General features: G+C 39.0%; 2 protein-coding genes across 6 annotated transcripts in view; both read right to left on the reverse strand.

Annotated features, from left to right (window-relative positions):
* Positions 1–360: 360 nt before the first annotated feature.
* On the reverse strand, positions 361–24461 carry LOC115741206. Of its 3 annotated transcripts, XM_048284573.1 has the most exons (4): positions 24441–24461; positions 3176–3265; positions 2887–3000; positions 361–771 (listed from the first exon to the last, which is right to left on the reverse strand). In XM_048284573.1, the coding sequence occupies exons 2-4, from the start codon at positions 3212–3214 to the stop codon at positions 592–594; spliced, it is 333 nt and encodes a 110-aa protein (XP_048140530.1). In that variant the 5' UTR covers positions 3215–3265; positions 24441–24461; the 3' UTR covers positions 361–591. The 3 variants fall into 3 exon arrangements, with proteins under 3 accessions (XP_048140530.1, XP_030530837.1, XP_030530838.1); XM_030674977.2 differs by lacking the exon at positions 24441–24461 and having other exon boundaries at positions 3176–3354; XM_030674978.2 differs by lacking the exon at positions 24441–24461 and having other exon boundaries at positions 3142–3331.
* The window catches only part of LOC115741151 (nuclear pore complex protein GP210), a 30473-nt gene continuing 10350 nt past the window's right edge, over positions 5008–25130 (reverse strand). Inside the window, exons 15-41 of one of the 3 annotated variants that reach the window (XM_030674899.2) lie at positions 23783–23974; positions 22726–22785; positions 22471–22539; positions 22063–22209; positions 21830–21949; positions 20233–20352; positions 19520–19675; positions 19378–19440; positions 19165–19295; positions 17963–18374; positions 17250–17352; positions 17051–17163; positions 16740–16811; positions 15649–15724; positions 15027–15134; positions 14791–14932; positions 13369–13434; positions 13029–13245; positions 12680–12746; positions 11546–11634; positions 11197–11257; positions 10795–11119; positions 7012–7052; positions 6757–6920; positions 6556–6655; positions 6314–6483; positions 5008–5849 (exon numbers count right to left, since the gene is read on the reverse strand). In XM_030674899.2, coding sequence (XP_030530759.1) covers positions 5301–5849; positions 6314–6483; positions 6556–6655; positions 6757–6920; positions 7012–7052; positions 10795–11119; positions 11197–11257; positions 11546–11634; positions 12680–12746; positions 13029–13245; positions 13369–13434; positions 14791–14932; positions 15027–15134; positions 15649–15724; positions 16740–16811; positions 17051–17163; positions 17250–17352; positions 17963–18374; positions 19165–19295; positions 19378–19440; positions 19520–19675; positions 20233–20352; positions 21830–21949; positions 22063–22209; positions 22471–22539; positions 22726–22785; positions 23783–23974 — 3933 coding nt within the window. In that variant the 3' untranslated portion in view covers positions 5008–5300. Of the gene's footprint in view, positions 5850–6313; positions 6484–6555; positions 6656–6756; positions 6921–7011; positions 7053–8271; positions 8282–10469; positions 10676–10717; positions 11120–11196; positions 11258–11510; positions 11635–12679; positions 12747–13028; positions 13246–13368; positions 13435–14790; positions 14933–15026; positions 15135–15648; positions 15725–16739; positions 16812–17050; positions 17164–17249; positions 17353–17962; positions 18375–19164; positions 19296–19377; positions 19441–19519; positions 19676–20232; positions 20353–21829; positions 21950–22062; positions 22210–22470; positions 22540–22725; positions 22786–23782; positions 23975–25130 lie in introns of those variants that run through there. The other 2 variants (XR_007199604.1, XM_030674896.2) reach the window with 2 other exon arrangements.

A 25130-nucleotide genomic window follows, 5' to 3' on the forward strand; every position in this document is an offset into this window, starting at 1 on the left:
CTTGAAAAAGGTCGGATCAGTACGGTCAATGGTGGGAGGAGCAATTGCTCGTGCACATCACGCGAAAAGAAGAGGGTCTCAGGATTTTCTTCTGGCGACATGACCGGGCAAAGCCGTCATCAGTCCGGTCCACATCATTATCCACGGAATTTAGTCAAGCAACCCCATATCAATTCAGATGATGATCTCTTAACTCCCTCTTAATATCATCCAGGTCATTCTTTTAGCTGCTTAGGACTAGTTTCCATGATTTCATGTATCAGCCCCCAAAAACAAAAAAAGGAACAACTGAGCTAGATATGGAGAATGTGATTGCCTCTGTTAGGCAAATTTAGTTAATTCTTTACTTTATGCGTTGAATCGGTGAGAATATGATTTCTTTTGATAGAAGGGGCTATGCCTTCTTATGTTTCTACATCTAGGATCCAACTTGAGATACTAATGGGAACTCTCTTTCCTAATTCTCAGTGCATAGATGAACAGCTAAGGTTGGATAGCTAACAAGAACATAACAAGATAAATATATTCAGAATACCGCATCATGATCTGAGCCGTGAGAAACCGGAGCTCGAGCATGAAGGAGAATAGATGTCAAGATTGCTTGTACAGATTATCCAAATACAAGTTCAAGAGGTATCTTCCTGTTGATAAGACGTCAAGCCTCTTCTCGCTAGGCTCGTACTTCCCCTTCCGGAGCTGATATCGGTGAGTCACAGCTGATATTGTATAGGCCTGGCCCTCGATTGTCACGCTCTCGCCGCATTGCAAGTTCTGCCAAGAATTACCACCAGGTAAAAAAACAGAAACAGCAGACGAGATATCCCATAAGCAAGAGTATAGCTTTTCACTTTTGCATGTAAAACTGGATAAGACCAACCAAGCCACGTGATAGGATAACCAGAATGTGCTACTACCAGCAAACGAAGGACGTAACAAGAATATAACACAAAATTCCCACGGCCATTTTCTGTCTTCCATATTAGGAGCAAGAGCCATGCACATACACAAAGTGCCAAAGGTAACATCAAGTCATGGGCCATCACTTCACAAAATGATTTAGTACCCCCCTTCTTCACCTAACCAAGGTAGATCCAGATTATGAACAATTTTTTGGGGACTTATCATAATGTCTCTCTCATTATCGAATGGATGAGCAGAGATAAAGCTGTTACCTTCCCCTATAATCCGATATGCCCAACCATTTTTCATAAAAACTCCAGCGCCTTTCAGAGGGATACACCAAAATGAAACTGTTATTACATGTAAGAAAGCTGGTTTGGTTTGCCCTTTACAGTATAATTATACCTTTTGGCATTCTGGCAGTTTCCACTCTGCACTTTACAACTTTACAAGGAAACAAAAACTTCACCCAAGTCTGTACTCAATGTCATTGTTAATCATTTCTCGCCATATATAACCTGTATCAATTTGACATCATATTTTGTCATGATATTCTCACACGTTTTACTGGATTTTATATGATTTTGACTCGTTCCCTGAGGATCTAGATTTTGGCCTTAGCTTGGGAAGAGCATTCTTGATGTCATATTTTCTGAAGATTATGAGTATCTGAAAAGAAATTCAGTCAGAACTCTGAAGTTTTTGCATGTACTTCTCTATCTCCCTTGATTATTTTCTGTCGCTGCTTCTTGTGTATCAGATGATTAACAAGAGCTCCATTGTCAACATCAGAATAACATGCTGCGAGAGCACTTAAAAAACATGATGTCCAGAATGCAAAGTCATCTCTAATTACATCCACGACTTAACAAATTTTGGCCAGTGCCAAGTCATTGTCACTTTTAATCAGCCCCTCAGTGCTGCAGCAGTGCATGGCAACCATATTTCAGCCTAGGATTCCTTCTGGCAGTTATTGATATATAAAGAGAATAAGCTAATCATGCAACACTTTTTTAATTTGTACAAAAGAAAACCGACAACAGCAGTGAAAAATTTTATCCACTCACCGCAGTTGCATCGATAATCTTTCATCATGATGTTCTGTTAAGTACCACCATTTCTACAATTATTCTATCTTGGACTTTCACTTAACAGCACCGTATCACCCGCAAAGAGCAAACAAAAGGGAAGAAAATCATAATTGTGCTCAAACGTCTTCAAGCATTAATGCAACAATATACACGGACAAAAGAGCCCTCAAAGTAGACTATTGCTCGAAATCTTTTGTAACATCTCTCTTGGTTGTCACTGAAGTAGTGAAGACATCAAATATGGCCTTGTTACCTGGATATATGCAACTTGTAACACCTTTTATCCAAAATCCTCAAGAACCTATGTACGAAACTCACTACAGGCTTGTTCCAAATCTATGTGCAAAATCCTTTTCTTTCACCAAGTGTCTCCATCAACTACCTCAAAGACAGAAGGCCTTCATAGTCCGTCATCCTGGCTTAAAACCAAACATATTCTATGAATAAAGCATGTGCTGCCCAACTTATGCTATGCCGAGTCAGTGCAATCCCTCTAAATTCAGCATAAAAAAAAACAAAAAAAACAAAAAGGAATTCTCTTTTGTCTGGCAAACTTGACAACGAACATGGGAATGAGTATGGTCGACTGCCAGCTAATTGCCAACATTCTAAATTTCAAATCTTAGTGTCCAACACCTCCATTTCACCACATACCCAGTACAGATTTGACAAAAATGCATCATATACAGAGCAAGATAACTCGCAAATATCGAATTTTCATATGAAGTTTGCTTCGATCGCCTCTACTTGCGAACGCTCAACAGATCACACTACCCTCTAAAATTCCACGACAGCAATTCAAGTAACTGAAGAACACAGGGCACATACAGAGCAATTGCGCCCAGAATCAGTCCCCAAAAATCAAACGAAAACGACCGAAATCTCTCCAACTTACCGAGGGAAAGCAACGGACGCCAAGACTCCTGGGAGGAGGAGTGATCTCGACAACCTTATAGGGGTGACGATTATCTCTTTCTCGGTCTTTCTTCCTGCAGGAGATTCGAAGACCCTGCGCGCAAGCAAAAGACCAAACGTAGAAAGCCGGTGATTTTTTTTCCAGACGTCAATCTCGTTTATGCGCATCCGGTAAAGACAAGGATCGAAATTCCAAAAAGGGGAGAAGATAGAAATCCACGAAAAAAGAGAAAACCTCCATGGAAATGATGAAATGCTGGATGTCGCACCTTCGGGTGGGTACTCAAGCTACCCAAAACCATCGCCATTCTGGTTTGTCTATCGTCTCTACCTCAGAGAGAGAGAGAGAGAGAGAGAGATATTTTTTCTGGTCCAAAGCAACCCAGAAATCGCAGAGACACGCCAGAGAGAGGGACAGGGAGAGAGTAGAAGCCAGAAAAAAAAATGAAAAATGAAAAATGAAAATCCCTTTTGAAATTATTTTTCAGCCGCGAAATTAGTGCAGTTTGGGCAGTCGGGTCGGGTCGGGTCGGGTCGCAGCTATACAATAGTGCTCTCACGGCCCACTAAACTCGGGCATAAATTAGACTAAACATTAACACCGTATAGAGGTGATTGGAATGGAAAAAGAAAAGGGTACTCAGGTAATTTCCCGAGAAAAGAAGTAAATGATTTGAATGAATTGAGATATAATGTTGGTTGAATGCTAGCGGGAAAAAAGATATGAAAAGTATACATTACAAATACTCTTTACGCATTTGAAATTGCGTGCGAAATAAGGATAAAAATGAGGAGAAGAAGAGATTGTTTATTACCATATAAACCTATCCTAGTCCCTCTATATTTGGATATTCTTTAATTCGCGCATAAATAATGACTTTACCAATTTCTCACAGCCTCTCCTAATCTTTTTTCTCCTTCTTTTTCCCTGTTATCTAAAATAAGATTGTGTTTCCGGAGTTCCTTCTCTTCCTTGTTATCTTTCTTACTAGACTATCGTGTGAGTTCCTTTTCTCAATATGAGCCAATCATGTTGCATCATCGGGCTTATGAACAAATCTAGGGCGAGCATCGGCCGAGGCCAAGCCAACCGATTTTCAGGTGAACTGAGTAGGATCATCAATAAAAGCCCTAAGAACTCGTTAACCCGACAGCCGTTCTTTTACTCATGAATCTGTCTACCGAGGACTATTCCAGGGTAGATTAGACTTTTAACCAGTCTTAATCCTTTTCTTTTAAGGAACAAAAGTACAAAAAAATTGCAGCACAGGAGATTCTATCATCAACGGCTTCAAAAACCTTGAAGCTCTTCCAACCTCTTTGACAAGAGAGAGCTAATGTACCAATTATGCCCACAAAAAATTGACTCTATCTTATGAAAGGACAAAAAAAAAAAAAAACAAAAGGGAAAAAGAACACCTGCAACCTCATCCTCTAATCTACTCTGAAATCAGCCGGTTCAATTCCAGATTAATTTAGAGGTGTCTTTGTTCGGTTCCTCGTTTTAAAACCTTGGAACTGGGGCTTGACCAGGTTGCTTCCAAATTCCGGGTCGAAAACCTACCCACTGTAAAGCCGATCAACTCCAAACAAATCTAATAGGCTGCGCTTGCTTTGATCTTGCAAACTAAATAGTTGCACGCCTTGTCCATGCACATAGCTAATTACAAGTGATAGCTCGATAGTGTCAAGGTTGTCTCGGGCTTCTGGTTACGATTTCATGTGCTAGATATGGTTTATGCCGTCTTACGACAGTTTCCTAGACTAGCTGCTATGTACAAGTTAGAAGTTGCATGTGCCAGATGAGCAGACCAAGCTCCAGGAGAGTCCCGTACACGAGATCCACCGCTCAACCCACATTTCTCAAAAATCATAATTGTCTTGTATTTGCTCAAAAAGAAAAGGCAAAATCAAGAACTCTGCACCAAAAAGAATGCCGACTTCGAAATGATTCGCATCAAAAGCTTGTACAGAAAACAGATGAGATAAGAAATAGTCAACCGGACTGAACAAAGTCCATAAGCAAGCAAACAAGATTAACAGAAAGATTGTACAGAACAATACAGAAACGCATTTGCCAAGCCTTTTAAGATGCAGGCAATGAGCAGAGAAAAATACCCATCTGCAGAATTTGCAGTTCATTAATGTCCAAGTAGTTTGCAGATAAAGAGAGGATCAGATCTCAGATTTCAGTCCTAGAAAAGAAAAAGAAAGAAAAAGGTAATAGATGGATCTTTTCGCCTTCACCATGACAAGGTCCCTTTTTCGACATGATTAAAGAACTTGAGAGCATATAAGCTTGGACTCAGACAAAAAGATCAAATGCTACAAGCTGAGAAAGTCTCGTTTTGCCGCTACACTTAAGCCCTCAAGCATCTTTATTTCAATGAGATTCTACCTTCCATAAGGATGATAACGGCCACTTCCCGCACCACCATATCCCCCTCTACTCCCATAAAAGCCACTTCCACTGCCACCTCCATAACCACCTCCAAGGCCAGCATCATAACTGGCCCCACCATAGCCAGCACCAGCACCCCCAGCACCAGCACCACCGCCATATCCTCCATAGCTTTCACTGGGACCGCCATAAGCACTTCCAAAGTCATATCCTCGGCTCAAGCCACCACCGCCACCACTGCCGTACCGACTAGCATAACCCATTGATGGATCTCCTCTATAGGCCCCCATGCCGCCGGCACCTCCAGCATATCCTCCATATCCCCCGAAGTCACCAGCACCATACCCCCCATAACCACCAGCCCTTCCTCCATAGGCTCCACCGCTCCTGTAGCCACCAAAGCCACCACCTCCATACCCACCTCCATATCCACCATGAGCATCTCCATAGCCACTACCATATGCAGGCCTGGAATCAGAGTAACGTTTAGATGGTGCGGGAGGGGCGTTTGGTTTCTTTGGCTCAGCCTTCTTGATCTCCACCTGGTGAAACAAAAAATGAGAACATTCAGCAAGCATAATGAGTGAATTCTGGTGAAACAAACATTACCATTCTCTGACAAGTCAGCAGGACTAGTGATGAACAAAATCGAACTTTTACATGATATAATGTCACAGCCACGTGACGAAGAACCCAAAGTTCAAATATCTCTCCACCATTACATGACTATCGTTCAGACTCAGAGTAGCAATTCTATGGGATTCTAGTAGAAATGGGGTATTTCACTATTGTACAAACAGGTTCACTGTAGGGCAATCTCTGCACTTTACAGTGATCTCTCAGTTATGTTATGAATTTCGGATACTCTCGGAACCCAGATGGTTGCTGAATGTTTCATTGTATATAAATGTTTACTGAAAGTTGTCCAAGCTCAAAAATGAAAAAGATTAGCATGAATATCAGTAGTAGCCTTGACTAGCAGATAAAAATTGGGAAACCAGATCACCTGAGCACCAGCCAGCTCAAGCCTATTGCCCTTGGCCAAAAGATCATCTACAGCTAGCTCTGATTCAAAAGTTATAAACCCAAACCCGCGAGAACGATTGGTAGAATGGTCTCTCATGATCTGGTGTTCCTTGACCTCACCAAACTGTGTAAAGAAGTCCTTGAACTCATCTGTCAGGAAAAACAGTTGCTCAGAGCAGTGTTTTCCATGAAACAAGTAAAACTTCACCAAAACAATGTTACCTTCGGTCACAGCCGTAGGAATTCCACCCACAAAAATCTTCTTGGTCTTAAAATCCTTGGAGCCAGCAGCCCCCTTAGGAATAGTACGCTTAATTTCGACCTATTATCCAACACAGAAACTACTCATCCAACCAAATCAAGCACAAAGCTTGTAACTACAAAACAAATCCAGATGTGTACACAAAATGGTTTTGAACAAACCTGTTTCCCATTAATAATATGAGTCTCCTCAATGACTTTATCAACAACAGAGGGATCTGCATATGTCACAAACCCGAATCCACGAGGCTGCCCAGTCTTCCGGTCCCTCATAATGACGGAATCCGTAATATCACCGTATTTACTAAAGTACTTGACAAATTGTGCTGCATAAACAATATAATCAATCCGTCGATCCAAGTCACGTGTTTTAAACAACTGATACATCGGAAAGCTGATCCAATACAAACAACTAACCAGTAGTCGTCTCTCTTGCTAAACCTCCTATAAAAATCTTTCTGCAATTACATTTACACTAAAATTAAAAAACAGATCAAAAATGTATACCTAATCAACAACTACTTGAAAGGCTCGTAAACTAATTCTAAAACACAGTCAACAGAAAAGGCTTCATCAGTTTCAGATACAGCAACTTCAGCTAAACTGAAGAAAAAGGAATCCACTGCTTGCCATGAGCCTGAAAAAGATTATCCGACTACAAGCCCGAGCATTAAATTCAATACACCCAAACCCATCCAGAAATAGCAGGAATTGCTAGCATCTACAACAAACTAAACTTTGGGTAATTCACAGGAAAACAACTTTCTTGCTTTTTATATCTGATGCATCAAGCTAAACTGATAAAAGGGCAAATATTTCATCGTTACTTTCATAACCCTTATGCTCCACGGAACATCAAGAACTGGTCATCAGAAAACTTCCTCTTCCCCAACTATTTGGCCATTTTAAAACTTCTCTCGCAAAACAGATACTGCAAAACGTTGTGCCACAAAACATTTCCGCCCAAATGATTTACGAATGAAAATTTTTCCCAAAGAACAAATTTCCCCGTGAAACAGAGGAAATGAAAAGAACTTTATTCTAGTTCCCATCTTTTCCACAAACACTCCCTCTACCTCCTCATTCAGCCAAACGGATCCGTACAACCGACAAAGCGAAACCCTAACCACACGACAAAAAAAAATACGCTCCAATTTTTCCAACGTTCTACTTCACGGCACACAAGCAGAGGCCGAACAAGGAAACTCACCCAGGGCTAGCTCCGTCGCCGGAGTGCGACTGCGATTTGTCTTCCTCGACGTGGTCGGATTGATTGAGGTCGTTGTGCTCTCCGTCGAGAGCCGCTTCTGTCTCCTGAAGGTCCATTGCGTTCCGGCGAGCTCGGCAAGAAGGTGGTGTCAGCGTCGGTTGCAGAGAGTTAGGGCTCGGAGGAGGAGGAGGAAGAAGAGGGACGGAGACGAGAGAGCGGCAAGCGCTCGGCGTTCTTCGTTGTAAGCCCTAAAAACCCCTAGAAATTCAGCTGCTGCTGGTTGGCTCGGTGAAGGCTGGTTGTTTTATAAGGACTTTGAAAAAATCAACATTTTCATTTTTGACCATATACATATATTTATATATATGCTCATTTATCTTATTTTATTTCTTTTTTGCAAGGAACTGTGAATGAATTACGAAAAAAAAATCCCTTTTTTATTTCCCCAAAAAAAATTAATAATCTAAAAAATATTTTCTTAAAAACGAGCGTTAATATGTTTACGAAAATTAATGCAACAAGCGACAAAAAACCTGCATAATTGTCTAAGCGATATTAACATGTCATTAGTTATATCTACGCAAATCTTTTGATATTACTTATTGTCTCATGACATGATTGTTCATAAACTTAATAAAATTTATCGTGTAATTTTTAATTTTTTTTTATCAAAAAACATTTTATTTTTCATTTTTTAATACTTGATAAAATCAAGCATTTAATATTCCGTCTTTTTTTTGGGTCGAAAATATTCAGTTATTGAAAATTGAACTTTTCAATACAATTTTTTTTTAATCAAACAAGCCCTATCATAAAGGAAGGAAAGAGTATGGTTTTTATTTTTTATTTGAAAGGAAAATGAGTTCGACTTTCTTTTTTTTTTCTTTCCTTTTTTTTTTGTTGTGCTGGTGGTAAAAAACAGAATGACTTGTAGGACTTGTAGGCGACTTCTCTACTTTGGAAACATTTAAGTTGCAATTTTCCAATTTCGAGTCAAACACAACCCAAAATCCCAGTGACATTTTGTAGGACCAACTCGATTAAACATAGAGAAGTTGCAACATGAGTACTTAAGAAGCACCGACAATATTTGACTCGGATATCAGAGTTTTTAAAAGGTAAAATTACAAAAAAAAAAATCTTAATTTTATTGCACTTGAGTCAATTCAGTCTTAAATCTTTTAATTGTACAAATTTAATCCTAAACATTTTCACGTTCTCTCGATGTAGTACATTCGGCCAATTTTGGCTGAAAACCGTTGGCTTCCTACAACGTGGACAAAATTTATCAATATATTTCGATTTTTTACAATCATTTTTTCTTGTTTATTTCATTTCATTTTATTTTGTTTCGTTTTCTTTTTCCTTATTCCTCCGTCGATTGCCGAGTCCGGGCGACGGCCGGCAACCGGCCCAAGGCAATTACATGTGAGGGTCGCCCACGCCGAAGGCTAGAGTTTGCCAACGGCGAGGGTGACCCTTGTTGGCCATTGCCGACGCCTTGCAACGGAGGAAAGGAAAGGAAAAGGAAATCAAGAAAAAGAAAAAAATGATAAGTTTAAAATACATTAATAGATTAATAATTTTTTTCTGCACTAGCGTCGGTTATGTCATGCAAGATGATCGGCATCTAGCGATTTTCGGTCAAAACTAGCTAGATAGACTATATGGGTAGGACTAATTTGCACAATTGAACTATTAAAAGCTGAATTGGCATAAGTGAACTAGGAAAAAATTACTAGAAAAAGTCTTAAACTTATTGCAATTATATCAAAAGAGTCCTAAACTTTTTTTTCGTCCTATTGAGTCCTAAATTTTTTCACATTTTATCAATTGAGTATATCGGATCAATTTTTGACCGGCAATTGATGACATAGACGTTGGTCGTCCATCGACCGTCCTATATGGTACTGTCCAGACCGGCATGAAATTTATTTTATTTTTTAAATTTTTTATTAATTTTTTCTATCTTTTTATCTTTTTTTTTTTTTTATTGTTAAGGCCGGCCGCGCTAACGGTGCTATGTAGGATGGCCTGCATCCATGTTGTTAATTTCCAACCAAAATTGAAATTATGAACTCAATTAGCAAAATGTGAAAAAAGCTTATGACTCAATTGGGAAAAAAATCAATTATGACTTAATTGACACAATTACAATATATTTAAGACATTTTTGGTAATTTTTCCGTGCGATAAGTTTAAGATTTTTTTGATTTTTTTGTAATTTTTCCATCTTAAAGTCGTCTAAGCCTTTGAATCTCCTGCCCCTCGAAATAAATTGAAGAAACTAAAGAATCGATAAGCATCGACTGTTTGATCCAAGGATTGAAAAACTTCCATCGATACAGTGCACTTAAATCTCATGAGCCTCCGCCGATTGAGTTAAGCAATTAGAAACCCCCCATATGGTTCTTACGCAACATTTGGGAACATGTGCTTAGCATAAACCTTTGATTCATCAGACAAGCGAAATCGAACAAATGGACGCCCCAAAAGCACAGCCCAATTACTAAGGTTCGTGCTATCGTTTCGCACGGACGATTCCGAAATTTCCCGAGCAAGAACTGATGCCGGAGAAACTGTACAAAAATTCCTCGAATGGGCGAAAACATTTGTAAGTAAACACTCTTCGAAAGTTGGAGTGACACCGGTGCTGCTAATTTCACAAGTGAAGGCGATGATTCTTCAGCTGTACAAATCACATGAAGCATGTCCGAAAGTACGCCTCCAGTGGCATATCCGCTATACTTACTCGTTCACCACCAGAAATCCAGCTGGGTCAGTCGGGCCTATTCAATACAAAATCACTCAGCACATACATTTCAAAAAATTTCTGAGTGACTTTCTCATCCTTCGGTGTCTGTGACCATAGTGCAGTTCGTCTATCATCCTACTCTAACACTGTTACAGGTAATAGCCGAGTGAGGGAGCAACTGCTCCCGTTCTAATCTAGTCGGGCATTCAACTAGTATGTATTCTGCGGGTTGAACCTCCTCCGTGCTGCTTCTCGCCTATAATATGGAGTTTCATCAATTGTCCTCCTCACGTAGTCCATGAACGGCTGGGGTGTCCTTGGGGACTGCTCGCTTGCTATACCAGGGCTGCTGCGATCAGGTGTAGTTGGTGCCACTAGTCTGCTAGGCGTTGCAGGAGGAGCAGCTGGCACATTTCTGTCTGGCCTGGCCAGTATGGAGAAAGAGATGGCGAGCAATACCATCAAAAGCGCTAGAATTACAGGCACGCTCAACCAGAAAGAAAAAGGCGATGGCTTCGTTTCTCTGGTCGTGTAGCTCACATCTAGTTCCGTTCTTTGACCTTAAAAAACATATGCACAAAAAATATGAGATAGGAGTAAAGTAGGTTGCAGAAATTTCACGAGCAAGGAGACTCACCATTGGCTGGAAGTGTGAAGACTATTTTATCCTTGAAGCTCTTGGATGCAATTGCTTTGACCTGGAGATATGGATAAAGCGGATGATTCAAAAGATACAAGACTTCACCGGTTTCTTTGCCTACAGTCTATCCAGTCAAAGTCCAAAATTTGACACTAATCTCATTCATTGTACCGACGAAGAAGCTACAGGATTGAAGCTGACATTACCCACTTCTATTTTTTTAATACAATCAACACTTGGCACCCACTCTTTATCCAAAAAGAACAACTACACTCCAGGAAGAAACAAATTTACCCCATACTTTTTTCAACCATCATTCAAATAGTTGAGACTCGCATCTGCTTACCTCATATTCAGCAACACTACCAATCCCAAAACCTTCTCTTCGTATGGGAGTTATCGTAATGAGATTTGGGGATTGCTGAATCTCAATATCTAGAGACAAAAAAATTAAAACAAAATTAACATGTTAGGAAAATAAGCCAGTGACACTAATCTTACAAAAAAAGAAAAGAAACTACGCTGATGGAACATGATAACAAGCAAGAAATCAAACACAAGATGTATGCGGTTCAATTGTGATCTACACTCATGGGGTGAGTGGCAAGAAGATTTCACTAGAAATGACCGGCACAAGTACGACAGAGATTACAATCATGGTTTAGATCACACAAACACTCCTAATGTTTCCAAGCCGAGATAAGCCCCGGCAAGAATTCTCATAGAAACTTCACTCTAATCTCATGGAGAGTTCTTTCAACGTCGGCACCTATAATGACACCCTCGACTTGGATACATAACAGAAGACATGCTGATCATGTTAAGCAATGCAATGGTAAAGTGGACATGTGAGAAAATGGATATCATTGTAATGATGGTGCCTCTGCTATAACAAAGCAAGTGATGATGATCACCATGTGGTGGAGTAATGATGGCGGGGCATGATGAGCAAGCCCAATAATCCAGATTGCAGAAACTTTTAACGGGTAAATCTCTTTTGCATTTCCACGTTCAAAATTTCGCTTATACAACTACGTCTTAAGTACATCAAATTTTAGAAAGAGCTTAACAACCTTGCACAAGCCAGTACTTCTTAAATCAATAACCACAAACTACCCAGGCAATCCTGCATAAAAACAGCATTTCATAGGTAACGGCATTGACCTAAATCAAGTTCTCCAAATATTCTCCTGACAAAAATGATCAAAGCAGGAACACTCTAGCACATATACTAGATCATATTAACAGTGAAGTATTAACTAGAAAAGGAATCTAGTTAGCTAGCTAAGCACACAGGTTCTTCAAGTATTCAAAATATACGGATTTTGCCATCAAAATCAGGCATTCACACAAAAACAACACACGGTGGCAGAATTTTTAATCACATGCAAGGGTTCTTCCATTGCACACCCCAGATTTCAAACTCAAAAAAAAGAATGACAATTTGTCTCCTCTGCCTGGTGGGTGGGAGTCATTATACCTGTGTTGCCCAAGAGAGTTATGGTAGTTCTGTTACAGTCAGGTGTCAGATTCAACAGCATTGCATCCTAAAACACAAGAAGTATTTGCAACATCAGAATGTTTGAAATTACTTTTTAAACGACGACACCAGACAGGGCCTAAAGAGTTAGCATAGACTTTTCAATGGATAAAAAAGCATGTATAACATAACTCAGAGCTAGAACCATGACAAAGATAGCCAGAAATAAAAGTCCAACACAAGTTGTTCTCATTGCTTCCACAGCCAAAAATAGCAGGCTAGTGTTTGATTCGGGTGTCAACAGTATTACAAAAGACAATAAAGTTCCCGAAAAAGTTTTACTCATCACCTTATCCATTCCCAATATAGAAAACCCTCCAATGAAAAGGGCTGAGGCAGATCCTGATGCATTTCTGGCTTCTCTTAATATAGCCTTGACGGAAATAGAGATATCCGATCTCATGTCCTTTGATTTCAGTGTTGAACGTACCAAATACTCAGGTGAATAAGGGAAGAAGAGACAATACGAGTTACCAGTGTCAAGATCCGTCCATGCCTTGGCATACCTTCATTGCAAAGTTATTGGCTTCAGAAAGGTTTAACGAAATAAAGAATTGAAACGGATAAAAGACACACAGGATAAAGTGTAAGGCTTGTTACAATAAAGCAAGAAAAGAGGTGCCACATACCCAACAAATGGAGGGTCTACCACACAGTCATAAGGGACCCTCTCTTTCTTTTTGTTGTATCCATCACTGCATAAAATTGTTCACTATATATTGTCAGTAACCATAGTATTGTTACGATAAACTACAAGTAGAGTATATGACACACGCGTAACTACAAGTATGGTATATGATACACATTGTGAGTTCAGTATCAATGTGCCCTCATGTAAATGCATTCAGTTACTATACATGAAGCTAGTAGAGTACACAGTGCACATATTGTGGGTTCAGTGCCATCCATTCAAATCTATCTCCTGCCTATATCACTGAAATTCCAAATAAGAAGGTGTTATGCCTATTGTTCTTTCACCCATTCTGTTTTCTCTCTCCTTTGCTCTCGTCAGAGTCAGAAAAGACTCATAAGAGAATAACTACCTCGATTAAAGAAATTACTACTTAGTAAGTTAGAAGGGCAAATTAAAACAAGATCCCCAAGAGGGTTCCATTGATCATGGTTATCACACAATTCTTGAAGGAATCCAATAATCTGAGAGAGAGAAGGAATCAAAAGGGCGCAAAACAGGGCCAGAAATGCCAGTAGCAAAATGAGGTAGAGAAAGCATCTTCTAGAAGAAATGCAATTTCACTCGACTAAAGGAATGAAAGTAAGTTGGGCATTGGAGATACTTTTCTATCAAGCTCGAAATCCAGTACCATATTTGATTACACTGTTGCTTGCAGTTTCACTCTGATCCAGTATTTACCAAATATCTATTTTATCCCTCTCTCTCTGCACACAAAATGGATTCTTCTCATAGGCTGAAAAGGAATGCTTACCATGTCAAAGTTTTATCAATCAATTTACATTCCTAAGAAGTAATCAAGTACAGCAAATCTGGCACTGTTAACCACGCACAGAGGTCAAGACCATTTCCAAAGGTTGGCACATGGCGGTGGTGAAGCATTGTCCCCCATCACTTGATAAAGGGTCCTAAATGCTCTTTATATTCATGTGGTCCGACCATCTATTAGCTTAAGCTTTTGGGTCGGACCTTCTAACATGGTATTAGAGCCGGCGCTATCCCTTTCGCAAATGTGCGTGGTCAAAATTTCACGTGAATGTGCGTAGTCAAAATTTCACGCGCCGCTCGTAATCCGGCTTGCACGTTAGAGTGGTTGTTGAAGTATTGTCCCACATCGTTTGACAAAGAGTCCTAAATGCTTTTCATATTCATGTGGTCTCTCACCACCAATTAGCTTAAGCTTTTGGGTTCAACCTTCTAACAGGCGGAAACCGACTGAGGTTAATTAGCCTATCACACCAGTATTGTTCTTTTTGCCCCAAAAGAACAACAAGAGTTACCCATGCTCTTTAAAATGAGCTAATAGAAGAGGATCCATTCCAGTCAAAGAAGCATGCTAGTGGAAGAGCATAACACAGACCTGAATTTTACATGGAACTCATATCCTCTAACAGGGAAAGGAACATTGCTTAGTGCCTTTCTGGGAGCATCCACAGAAACCATGTCACTTCCCAGTACCATAACCTCTGTTTGCAGCTTTGCACTTGAAGATTTGAAAATAACTGCTCAGAAGTAACGTAATGTGAACCAAAAGGCAAGGGGTAGGCTCAAGATAGTGGGACAACTGTAATACTGTAATACTGTAATACTGAATACCTCTTGTAGTGCCCTCTCCAACTGCCTTGGATTTTCCAGAGAGCAAATCTATGGTTATGACACTGTCATTTGCACTAGTCCACCGCCCAGAAACTTGCTCCTTGAATCCTATCATGCAAAAGGTAATTTGGCAGCATTTAATGAAAAAGCTACTCTCACTCTATTCAACATGCAGTAGAGGAAAAGATGAAGGGACATAGGTCATGAAGTGTAACTCAGACCTATTATACACACATCATGACATGCATAAAGGTAATCATAAAGGTAAATTTTCACTAACACAGCCAAAAGATTAGTGGCCAAAGAAGTAGGGGGCAGGCAGAAAAACATTCCCACGAGATAAAAACTCAAAAGATCATCATCCATGGCATAGTGTCTAGAGAAAAGAAGACAAATTCCATTTCAAGAGACACAGCTGCCTCAATAATGCTGCGGACAAAATAAACGCAAGTCTAAGTTACATTACCTTTCAGAGTGAAATAAAAGAAAACCAAATAATCACTGATATCTTCTGATTGGACAATCAACAATTGCACAAAATCAGGAAGTGAATAACCAACATACAGTGGCTTATTTCTGAAAGCATCCAATTACACAGATGAAATTTTTCACATAGACGCACCTTCTAGATTAAACTCAAGTGAGTTCCCAATGTGAAGGATGGGATTTTGCGGGTATATGAAGGCACCAACTGATACCTGAATGGAGATGAATACACTGACATTATATGACTGCAACATTGCAAAAGAGATATTAAATATGCACATAACAGAAAGAAGACCGAGAATGGCTGATGCTCTAGAATTCAGTTGTAATTGTACAAGGGTACCCATAGACAAGTCAAAAAAGGAAACTAGAAGCTTTTCAGAGAAAAAGTAATTTCTAGGATACATAGTGAGCTACCATTCTATTTATTGAAGAGAAATGCTTTTAACAAATAAGCCACCTATTGAGTTATGGGCTCAAGTGGGTGCAAAACCTTTAGCACAGTAACAACTGTATAGAGGGTCCAAGTAGACAGATTCCATGCTCCCAGTCTATGATAGGTGCAAGAGTCCCTCATACTTAAATGAAACAGGTTAAGTAAAATAACAAGAATCTTCACTAACCGATATGGCTACCACAAACAATCATGCATCCACTTTACAATAGCGTGTCAGTCAACTCCCACAAGATGTTGAAAGAAAAAAAACTCTCACAAAATAGAATATTGAGTTGTGTGTGAGTACATATTATTTGACGGTTGTTAAAAAGTCCAACCCAAAAGCTTAAGCTAAGGTGGAGGGAGACCACATGAATACAAAGAGTATTTAGGACCCGTTGTCAAGCGATGTGAGATAATACTTCAACACCCCCTCTCACGTGCAAGGCGAATTATTAGCGGCATGTGAAATTTTGACTATGCAAATTCGCGTGGAATTTTAACACGCGCATTCGCGAAAGGGTTAGCACCGGGTTCGATACCATATTAGAAAGTCCAACCCAAAAGTTTAAGCTAATAAGTGGAGGGAGACCACATGAATACAAAGAGCATTTAAGACCCGTTGTCAAGCAATGTGGGATAATACTTCAACAACGATCTATATTTATTGTTGCTATTTTCAAACCCTTTACTTAAAGAAAAAGTTGTCTGCTTGACCAACATGTTGGTATCAGACAAAACTAAAACTCCATTTAACTACTATCATGGTCTATTGAAGGCAAAAATGGTACCAGAGCATAGTCTGACTTCCTTGTACTGCCACTTATCGACACTCGCAATAGAGCTGTACCGTGTTGTACTGCCTTCAATAATAAGATAGAAGAGCACAGTCACAAGGAAAAAATAATCACTGGACAGATGAATGGACAGGAAAATAAGTTAATGCAATTTTTCTTAATATGTCAATCAAAATAAGTCTTATTTTGGAGCAAAGGAAAGCAAGAAAACTGGACTAGATATCTGAGACGCACATTTCTGCGTTACAATTCTATTTTTGTAGCCTATTCCTTCGAAAAAACAAAAGCTAGTATGGGCATGTTACCTTGAGATTGATGTTTCTATTCACACTGTTTGTTGTGTTAACATAAACAATGTCTGGGTAGTTCACTTCCGTGTCCAAGGCAACTGCATCATATGCTTCATAAAAGGCATATCCTGGTAAAAACACATAACCACAATAGTGATGAGGACTGAATAGCTCCACAACCAACAGTGCATTGAGAGTGCTTTTAAAAGAGTACCTAAAGCATCGAAGGAGCCAATCGGGAGTTCAATTTCAGCACCAAGAGCGAGATTTACTACATGGAAAGGAAATTCTTTATTTGCAAATCTTACTTGAGCCACCTGATTACAGTACAGAACAGGCACTGTCAGCACAAGTTCTAACGAGCAAAACAACTTCATCGAAGAAGAGAAATGGAAGAACATAGAAATCAGAAGCGCTAATCTATCATTTAAGCTCTGTACCTATCGAACTCAGAAATATCATAAACAACTACAATTTTGGACCTTTTAAAGTGGGCACTGTATGCTAGTGTTAGAAGCTCTAGATTACAAGAGGAGAAAGTTGTGGGATTGAAAATGCTTAGAATGGTAAAATCGGTTATATCACCATCTGAGATGTGAAGAAAAAGGTTTGAGACACAACAAAATATTTTGCTTGACTTCTAATGACCAAGTGTGGGAACATAATTGTCAGTGAAAACTATGACTGTAGGTACAGGAGAAAAGGGGAAAAAAAAAACACTCATGAAAAGTTGACCATATTGTACATTCAAGGTGCATAGTCATGAATGTTTGGTCTTTCTTCAAATAATAGCACATGTACAAAATTATAGTCCTACCTGAGAAGTACAGTCCACTTTTCTACACATATTGGCACTTCTTTGGTGCATTAACTTATGATTCTCTGTAAAATTTCAAGACAAGAGCTCAAGGAAAGTAGTATAGATACCTCATTGACCCTGATACAAGAAGCAATCTCAATTCTCCCAGTCAAGTGATCTTTAGCCTGAATGCATGCAACTTCATTACTCTCAGCTGTTTTAATTCTGTTATCTTGAATGGAAATAGTCTTGCTGAGTGCTTTTTCATTCAATTCACCGCAATTTCTCAACAAGGAATAGGTAACAGTCCCTTTTCCACTGTGACTATCCCACTGGCCATATGATTCAAAAGATGAAGACAACAGAGTTGATGTAATATACTGAGGGGGAAGAATCCAGGTTATTGGAACTCCAAGGGCAAGAGGTGGATCAGGAATCACTGACACCGACACACTAGAACTGTAAAACTTGGATTCTGAGAATGACGCAGAAACAAAATCACATGAAAATGAAACTGAAACTCGGGCCTTGCCAGCGGACCTGAAATAGATAAATGATACCTCCTGATTAATAGTGTATATTTCACACATAAAAAGAACCAGATGTAGTTTGCTCACAAAACAATCCCATAAGAAACAAATAATAAGGAACAAAAGGATTATGTCAGGAATATATTCTTGTTAAAGCCCACTTTAGTGAGCTTCAAGTACAGGCAGACATAGATGAAGCTCCAGTATTTGACAAACAGCAGTAGAGGAGCCCCAATATTGTATGCTTCATAAGACGCTTGCCAAAGAGGGGACCTAGAATGCAGGTAAATATGTACTACTCCAGACAAAAGACCACCCAAACCCTGGTATTCTCATTTCTTTCCGGAAGATGCAGATGAAAGATTTCTTAAAGGAAGTTAACAATCATAAATAAACTCAAAGGAACTAATGGATTTGTAAATTTTGACGTTATCCACAAATGCCCTGAAAAACAAAGCAAAAGGGATAGACTCAAATTTCACAGACAGAGACAGAGATTCCTACATGACCCAGGCACAACGGCCCAACTGAGTAAAATATTTTTCTTCGCATGACATGACCGACTCAAGCATCAATTATAAGTTGCATACCCATTCTAATGCCGATTTTCAATGAGACATTAGTGAAACAAACAGAGAGACCCAAACACGGACTGGGAGAGAAACCAATGACATCGAGTTAACGTCACCGCATACCTAAGGTTACATAACCATGGTACAACAAAACCATTATCAATCCAAGTTCCCAAGTATACGATGTAGTGCATAGAAGAGGCCCAATTATGCAAAAAGTTCTTTTACCTTCCAAGCAAGACCTTAATAAAGCCAAGTTCTCTCTCATTGAAATATGACAACTGAATTTCCTTTGAAGAGACCAACTGGTTACCAATTTTCTCTCCAGGAAACTGCTCTCCTGTGTTGAATCCTAAAACCTGCACAGAGCAGTGGAGCAGCCACCTTATTATTTGGTATTATGCAATTGTAATCACTCATAGTATAGGGAATCAGTCCAACCTTTTCATCTTCTATGGTCCACTTATAATTTTTGCAGATCTCATAGAGAGAGAACAGATCACCCTGGTCATTCCCCAAAAGTTGTGAGTACATAAAAAATCTAGGAGAATTAATTGACTTATTACTAAATGAAGATCCTTGCCTCAAAAAATGCAGGATATATTGGCATCTCACGATTGACACCAAGCTTTTCACTTTGCACATTCAGTACTGCAGAAGAAGGGACCACCACATTGACACTACCAGTGGCTCGACAAAGGACGGAATTCTCTCTCCCAAAAATCGTGGCAAGCATAGTCTGCAAATAATATAAAAAAATGAGACAAAGAAAACAATACCTCCAGATTGGTCATGATCCTACAGAAGGGACCCGATTGATTGAGCAAAAACGGTGTCAAAAGTTCTCCCATCTCACTTTTGGGTCTATAATAGTCATTGAACTAAATTACCGAACAAGAAACACATTTCCCATCCACTCTATTCTGTCTGTAAAACCGGGCATTACAGCAACCAGATGAAGCAATGAATCTTACAAATACAGTCTTCAGAGGGCCAGATGGTTATTGCATCATCCTTTACAAAGGAAAACTCTTAAGGAGAATCATCTATCTGGGCAAGTTCTTACTTCCAGATTTTTTTCTGAAATACCACACTTCTCTTATGAAAAATTAAGACGAGCTGTGGAACGTAGATGGTGCAAATGTCACAACTACTTTATAAAAAGAATGCCCTGTGCAGAATACGAACATCAAACATCCATTACTCGAGCTCCAGTCCACATAGATTTGTTGTTACACAATCACACCTACAATACCAATAAAACACTGGTAGCATCAGCCTACCATAGTCACTTACAGTGTTCCCAGGTGAAACTGCAGACAGGCGTCCCGACGTTCTATGGACAATTGCAATCCCATCTTCAAGACTCGAATATTCTATAAGAACACCAACTTTTGGGCCACCTCTGACAGTAAGCTTAACATAGACGAAAGTGGTATTGTCAAATGAAAGGTAAGCATGATAATCAACTGCATATCACAGGAAATTGGATAGATGGAAAAGGATGGATAGACACTGCATCAGATTAAATCAAACTCAAGTTCCCACTCCAAGCGACTTGTCAATACATCAAGACATGGGGTTGTACACTCAGCTTATAGTATATGAAACTTGAATTCGAGCAACAGTTCCTCCATCGCCACCACACAATTATTACTCCACAACCACCGCCATCCGAGGGTGGCAAATTCTAACACGAATTGCCATGTTAATGAATATAGATATTGGCCTAACCCGAAAATGATATGGATCAACACATTCCCAATACACCCATTTTAGCATGTTTGACGAAAAATAAACTAGTAATGCCACTACTTGACATGAATCCATAACATGAAATGTGAAAAATTACCAGCCTCATCCCTCCCCTACTTCTGTCAGCACTACTACTATCCCTACTTAATCGGCACAAAAGCACTGCCACCAAGCCGCTTCGTCACCATGATTCCATCATGCATTAATTCTCTGCTACCACCAGACTAAATGCCACATTGGTCAATGCTTCATCATCACAATTTTACAGCTCACATCTAATGAGCTCTGAAAAATGCAGAAAGGTTGCATGTGTCAAAATCTTGCGATTCATTGCACGTTAGTTTTTATGTACGACGAGTATATATATTACTATAGAGTCATGACAAACAAATGCCCCAGGACACTCAACAAAACATTTTTCCTACCCACTGTTTACAGCAAAATACACAATAAGTCTAATATTACAGTTGAAATTTGGCAAATCCAGTTAGGGTGCTTGCCAAAAGTGATATCTACTTCCAAATCCTTTCATTGAACACCAATATGAATTGTATGATCTGCTTCTTATCCTCTCTTATCACACCATATATGATATCCTTCAATTGTTTGCATCATATTGACTTTGAAATGTACAACATACCCTTACTCTTTGAAAGGTTATGTTCTTGAATGAAGAGGTTATGTTGAGATCAGCTGTTGTTTGTGTAAAAAAGTGAAATGTCATGGGTCGCCTCATATTTTTCCTACTCTGAACGTAAACCACAAGTTGCTTGATTTTAAAGCCGCATACTGTTAATAATTCACATTTCCTAGCGGAGGGATAACTCAACAAAATCCAGCAATGCTTTTTGAAGATTTTTGCCTTTATGCATCGTATCAAATACACGGTTGCGGAGAAGAGTGCTTTGAGAGCCACTTAAGGACAGATCTCTACTTACGTTTCCACTCATTCGACTATGGGTGCTTGGTTTCCCATGGTTGATCTTGTAAACACACCTTTAAGTACGTCTTTTGCAGGGTTCCCATATTTGTAAAATTCACTCTCACCTTATCTTATATAACTCGAATGTATTTCGCACCTTTCAAGTGACGTAAGCGAATTGACCAAGGAACAAGCAAGTAATAATCTGATACGTACCACATAAGATGCCCCTGGTGCAAGCGAAAGTTCATAAGGGTGAATTCTTGGTGGAGCATAGACTTCTATTTTTATCGGTTGACTTCGTAGTTCATGTCCTGATTGCTGTTTCACACTAACCTGATTTCAAGTTTTTTCTGTAAGCTTCCAAAATTTCAAGTTCAACATGAAGAAAACCCATTGATATAAACGAAAGGAAAAATGTCTTTGCACCATGCAGAACAGAAACTTACATACAAAGTGGTAACTCCGAGGTGCTTTGCAATAATCATGAAACTTTGACCTTTGACATAAGCATCATCCCTGCTTGAGTTATCATTACTGTCCACTAGTTCAACTATGTCATCCTCAATATGCACTTGAAGATCCATGTAAACATACTGCACCATCCCCATAACTTAAGTTATTGCACTTTCTAAGTGGGAAGAACAGTGATAGATATAGAGGCACCACCAAGTAGTAGCAAAGTTTTCGAACAAAATAAATCATACTGCGCAAACAGCCACAAAGGAAAAACTCTGGGATGAGAATAATTTGCGCATATACATCCTTTTGAGTGTATATAAAATTTAATGTCTTCAGCATCAAGAATTGTGCCAAAATAAGAGATGGTATATAGCTTGGTAAAGTACATGATTTACCTGAGAAAAGTCAAAGGAGCCTCCATCATTTGTCCCGGTAACTATATCAATATATAGCGAGCCTCCTTCCTGAAATAAGACGTCTCCACAAATTAAGCCCCAAAGATGGAAGATATTTTTGCATACGGAAATTTCTTCTTTTCATGAGATAGATAAAGAACATTACATGATGGAAATTTATCTGAGTCTACAGAAGAATAACGCCTATATAAAATATGAACTATTCTGAAGGGAATGTCCTCAAGTTAGCCTCACCATAAGGCTTATTTCTTCTCCTGAAGTAATCTTAATCCAATCTACATCAGCAACCAGGACCTGGAAGACATGTATAATTCAGATTAGAGGAACTTTTTTTTTTTTTTTTTCATAACACAGAATTTTATTAACAGAAAAGTTTCTAGTACACCAAAAATATAAAAGCAAAAGGAGAGAAAAACAAACCAACGCCAAGAAAAACAACACAAGACTATAGGAAATCAGAACAAGAAGACTGAAGCAAATGAAAGAGTACAATACAGAAGCAACCAAAGAAGCTGAACCCTCCAACAATCTTTATTCTTTGCAAGTGAACCGCAGGAGAGAAAACAGGGCAGCGCAGTTCTTACAAATTGAGTCTCCTACATAGGTGTACCAATAGCTAAATAGCTGGATGGCATGTCTTAAAATGACCCAAACCATCTTAGAGGAACTAAAGATATGATTCCAATGCTTTGAGGAAATCCGAAAGTCAACAAGTTCAAAAAGAAAAGGCACGGATGGACAGGCCATGACAAATCAGAGGAAACAGCTGGAACCTTAAAAGCTCCATCGTAGAGCTAGCATAATGCACTCAACCAGGATTCTGACTACATAACGTTCTTTAAATTTATCAGAACTTTCACAATAGTCTCACAAGTGTCAACTCAAGATAATTGGGTTCAAAGTCTCTATTTCTTGTATGGACTAACAGGTTAGAATTTTATATACACAATTTTCTGAAGGCCTAGACAGAGTAATTCCTCGATACTCCCTCGAGCTTCGTAATGCAACTCTACTACGGAGTTCAAATCCTCGGTACAAACTAGCTAAATTTGTGTCCAGAAAAACCCAAAGGCCAAATATATTTCTCTATGTTATAGAAACTTGAGAAAGCCTTGCAAAGTATAGCCTCAGGAGGATCACTCATTCACATGCAAAGCAACATAGATTTTGATAAATGCCTCCAGAAGATAATATATAACATCCTAAAAAAATTAACAAAGCAACCATAACCTCAGAAAATCTACTAGCAGCAAATGAGTCATGAATAACGGTTTGAAGAAACAACTTATACCGTGGCAGATGCCATTTGTGGTGGTGCAAGCCCAATATCATTAACAGTGACTAATGCAGTCCCAAGTCCTCGAGGAGACAGCATCAATTGCGAACATTGTAATCCAGGTGGCGGGTGAATAACTTCTACTATTTGAGAATCATTAACAGAAGATTCCAGAAAGCAGCTGCCTCCACTTATAGATAGATTTAACTGGGAAAAAATTAACATTGTAGTCACATGTGATGCCTCAATATAGAGATATCATAGCACCATAAGTACAGAACAATCATTTGAATCGTATAGATAAGACAAGTTCCATCAAGCAGCACCCAAGGTATAATAAATCAATCCTTCTTTAACCATATTTATTTTCAATGTTAAGTAGGACTTGACGGCGTGGCACTGACCAAACGTATTCGAAAGATTCAATAGTGGATCTTAGAAAGCAAACGGACAGTTTGAAAAACTAAAAGTGAATTACTGATATGTAAGAGACCTTGACTAGACGTAGGCCAAAGAAAAAAATCAGATTTTGGAGTTGACTATACTGTTGTACAGCTTGTGAGCCATGGAGCATTTTAGAATTCTTTTTGTACAGTGCTCTTCATATAAATGTACCAGTCTTGTTTGCAGTAAAAGATATAGAAAGGAAATATAGAACCCAAACAATAAAATAGAGAGTGAGAAGAGAGAGATTCCTTTAAAAAGAATGTAAATTGAAAAGCACAAAATGGGATGACATGTAAAGAAAGTCTAAATGCTCACTGTTGTGTTTCAACATCCTAGGACATACTTAGTGAGCTCAATTACATATGCAGTAAGTTCATATGTTTTTATTGAATTTTCACGGTGTCTAAGTTAAAGAAATTGGAGTCCTAACTTTATATTGCATAAATCCACCATTTTCAATTTCACTTGCATTGCCCCAAAATGCAGCAACTATACTCTCGATGTTATGATGAAGGGCATTCAACCATCATATCATCATCTTGAGTTCTTGCCAGTTCATTGTACCATGAACAGATATTCGCAAGCTTAATTGAATTGACAAAAAACTGACAGCATGATAGCTTAATTGAGTAGCTCATCTGAAGATGATGCATATATTGATCATACACAGTGCAGGTAATGTGAACGAGTTTGATAGAAAAATGAACGTCAAGTGGCAGTTCTAAAAAAATCAAAAGGTTGGAGGCTACTGCCCAAAAATTATCAGGAATGGGAACATTGCAGATGACCCTGTGGGTAAATATGCATTTGCTATTAAAGCCTCCATTCAATTTTCCAGATATGGCAGAGCATTAGTGGGTCTGGATCCAGGAAGATGTAGAAGATTTGGCTAAGAGGAGTGATCCACATACAGAAT

The sequence above is a fragment of the Rhodamnia argentea genome, chromosome 8 (genome assembly GCF_020921035.1).
Source record: "Rhodamnia argentea isolate NSW1041297 chromosome 8, ASM2092103v1, whole genome shotgun sequence".
In the NCBI taxonomy this organism is placed as follows: Eukaryota; Viridiplantae; Streptophyta; class Magnoliopsida; order Myrtales; family Myrtaceae; genus Rhodamnia; species Rhodamnia argentea.

What these genes read in the sequence shown, in the direction of transcription:
- LOC115741206 (XM_048284573.1), bottom strand. Translation starts at nt 3,214, where the DNA reads ATGGCGATGGTTTTGGGTAGCTTGAGTACCCACCCGAAG. An exon ending in GCTTGAGTACCCACCCGAAG is followed by an intron (nt 3,001 to 3,175) that starts GTGCGACATCCA and finishes GCTTGCGCGCAG; the next exon opens with GGTCTTCGAATCTCCTGCAG. An exon ending in GCGTCCGTTGCTTTCCCTCG is followed by an intron (nt 772 to 2,886) that starts GTAAGTTGGAGA and finishes AATTCTTGGCAG; the next exon opens with AACTTGCAATGCGGCGAGAG.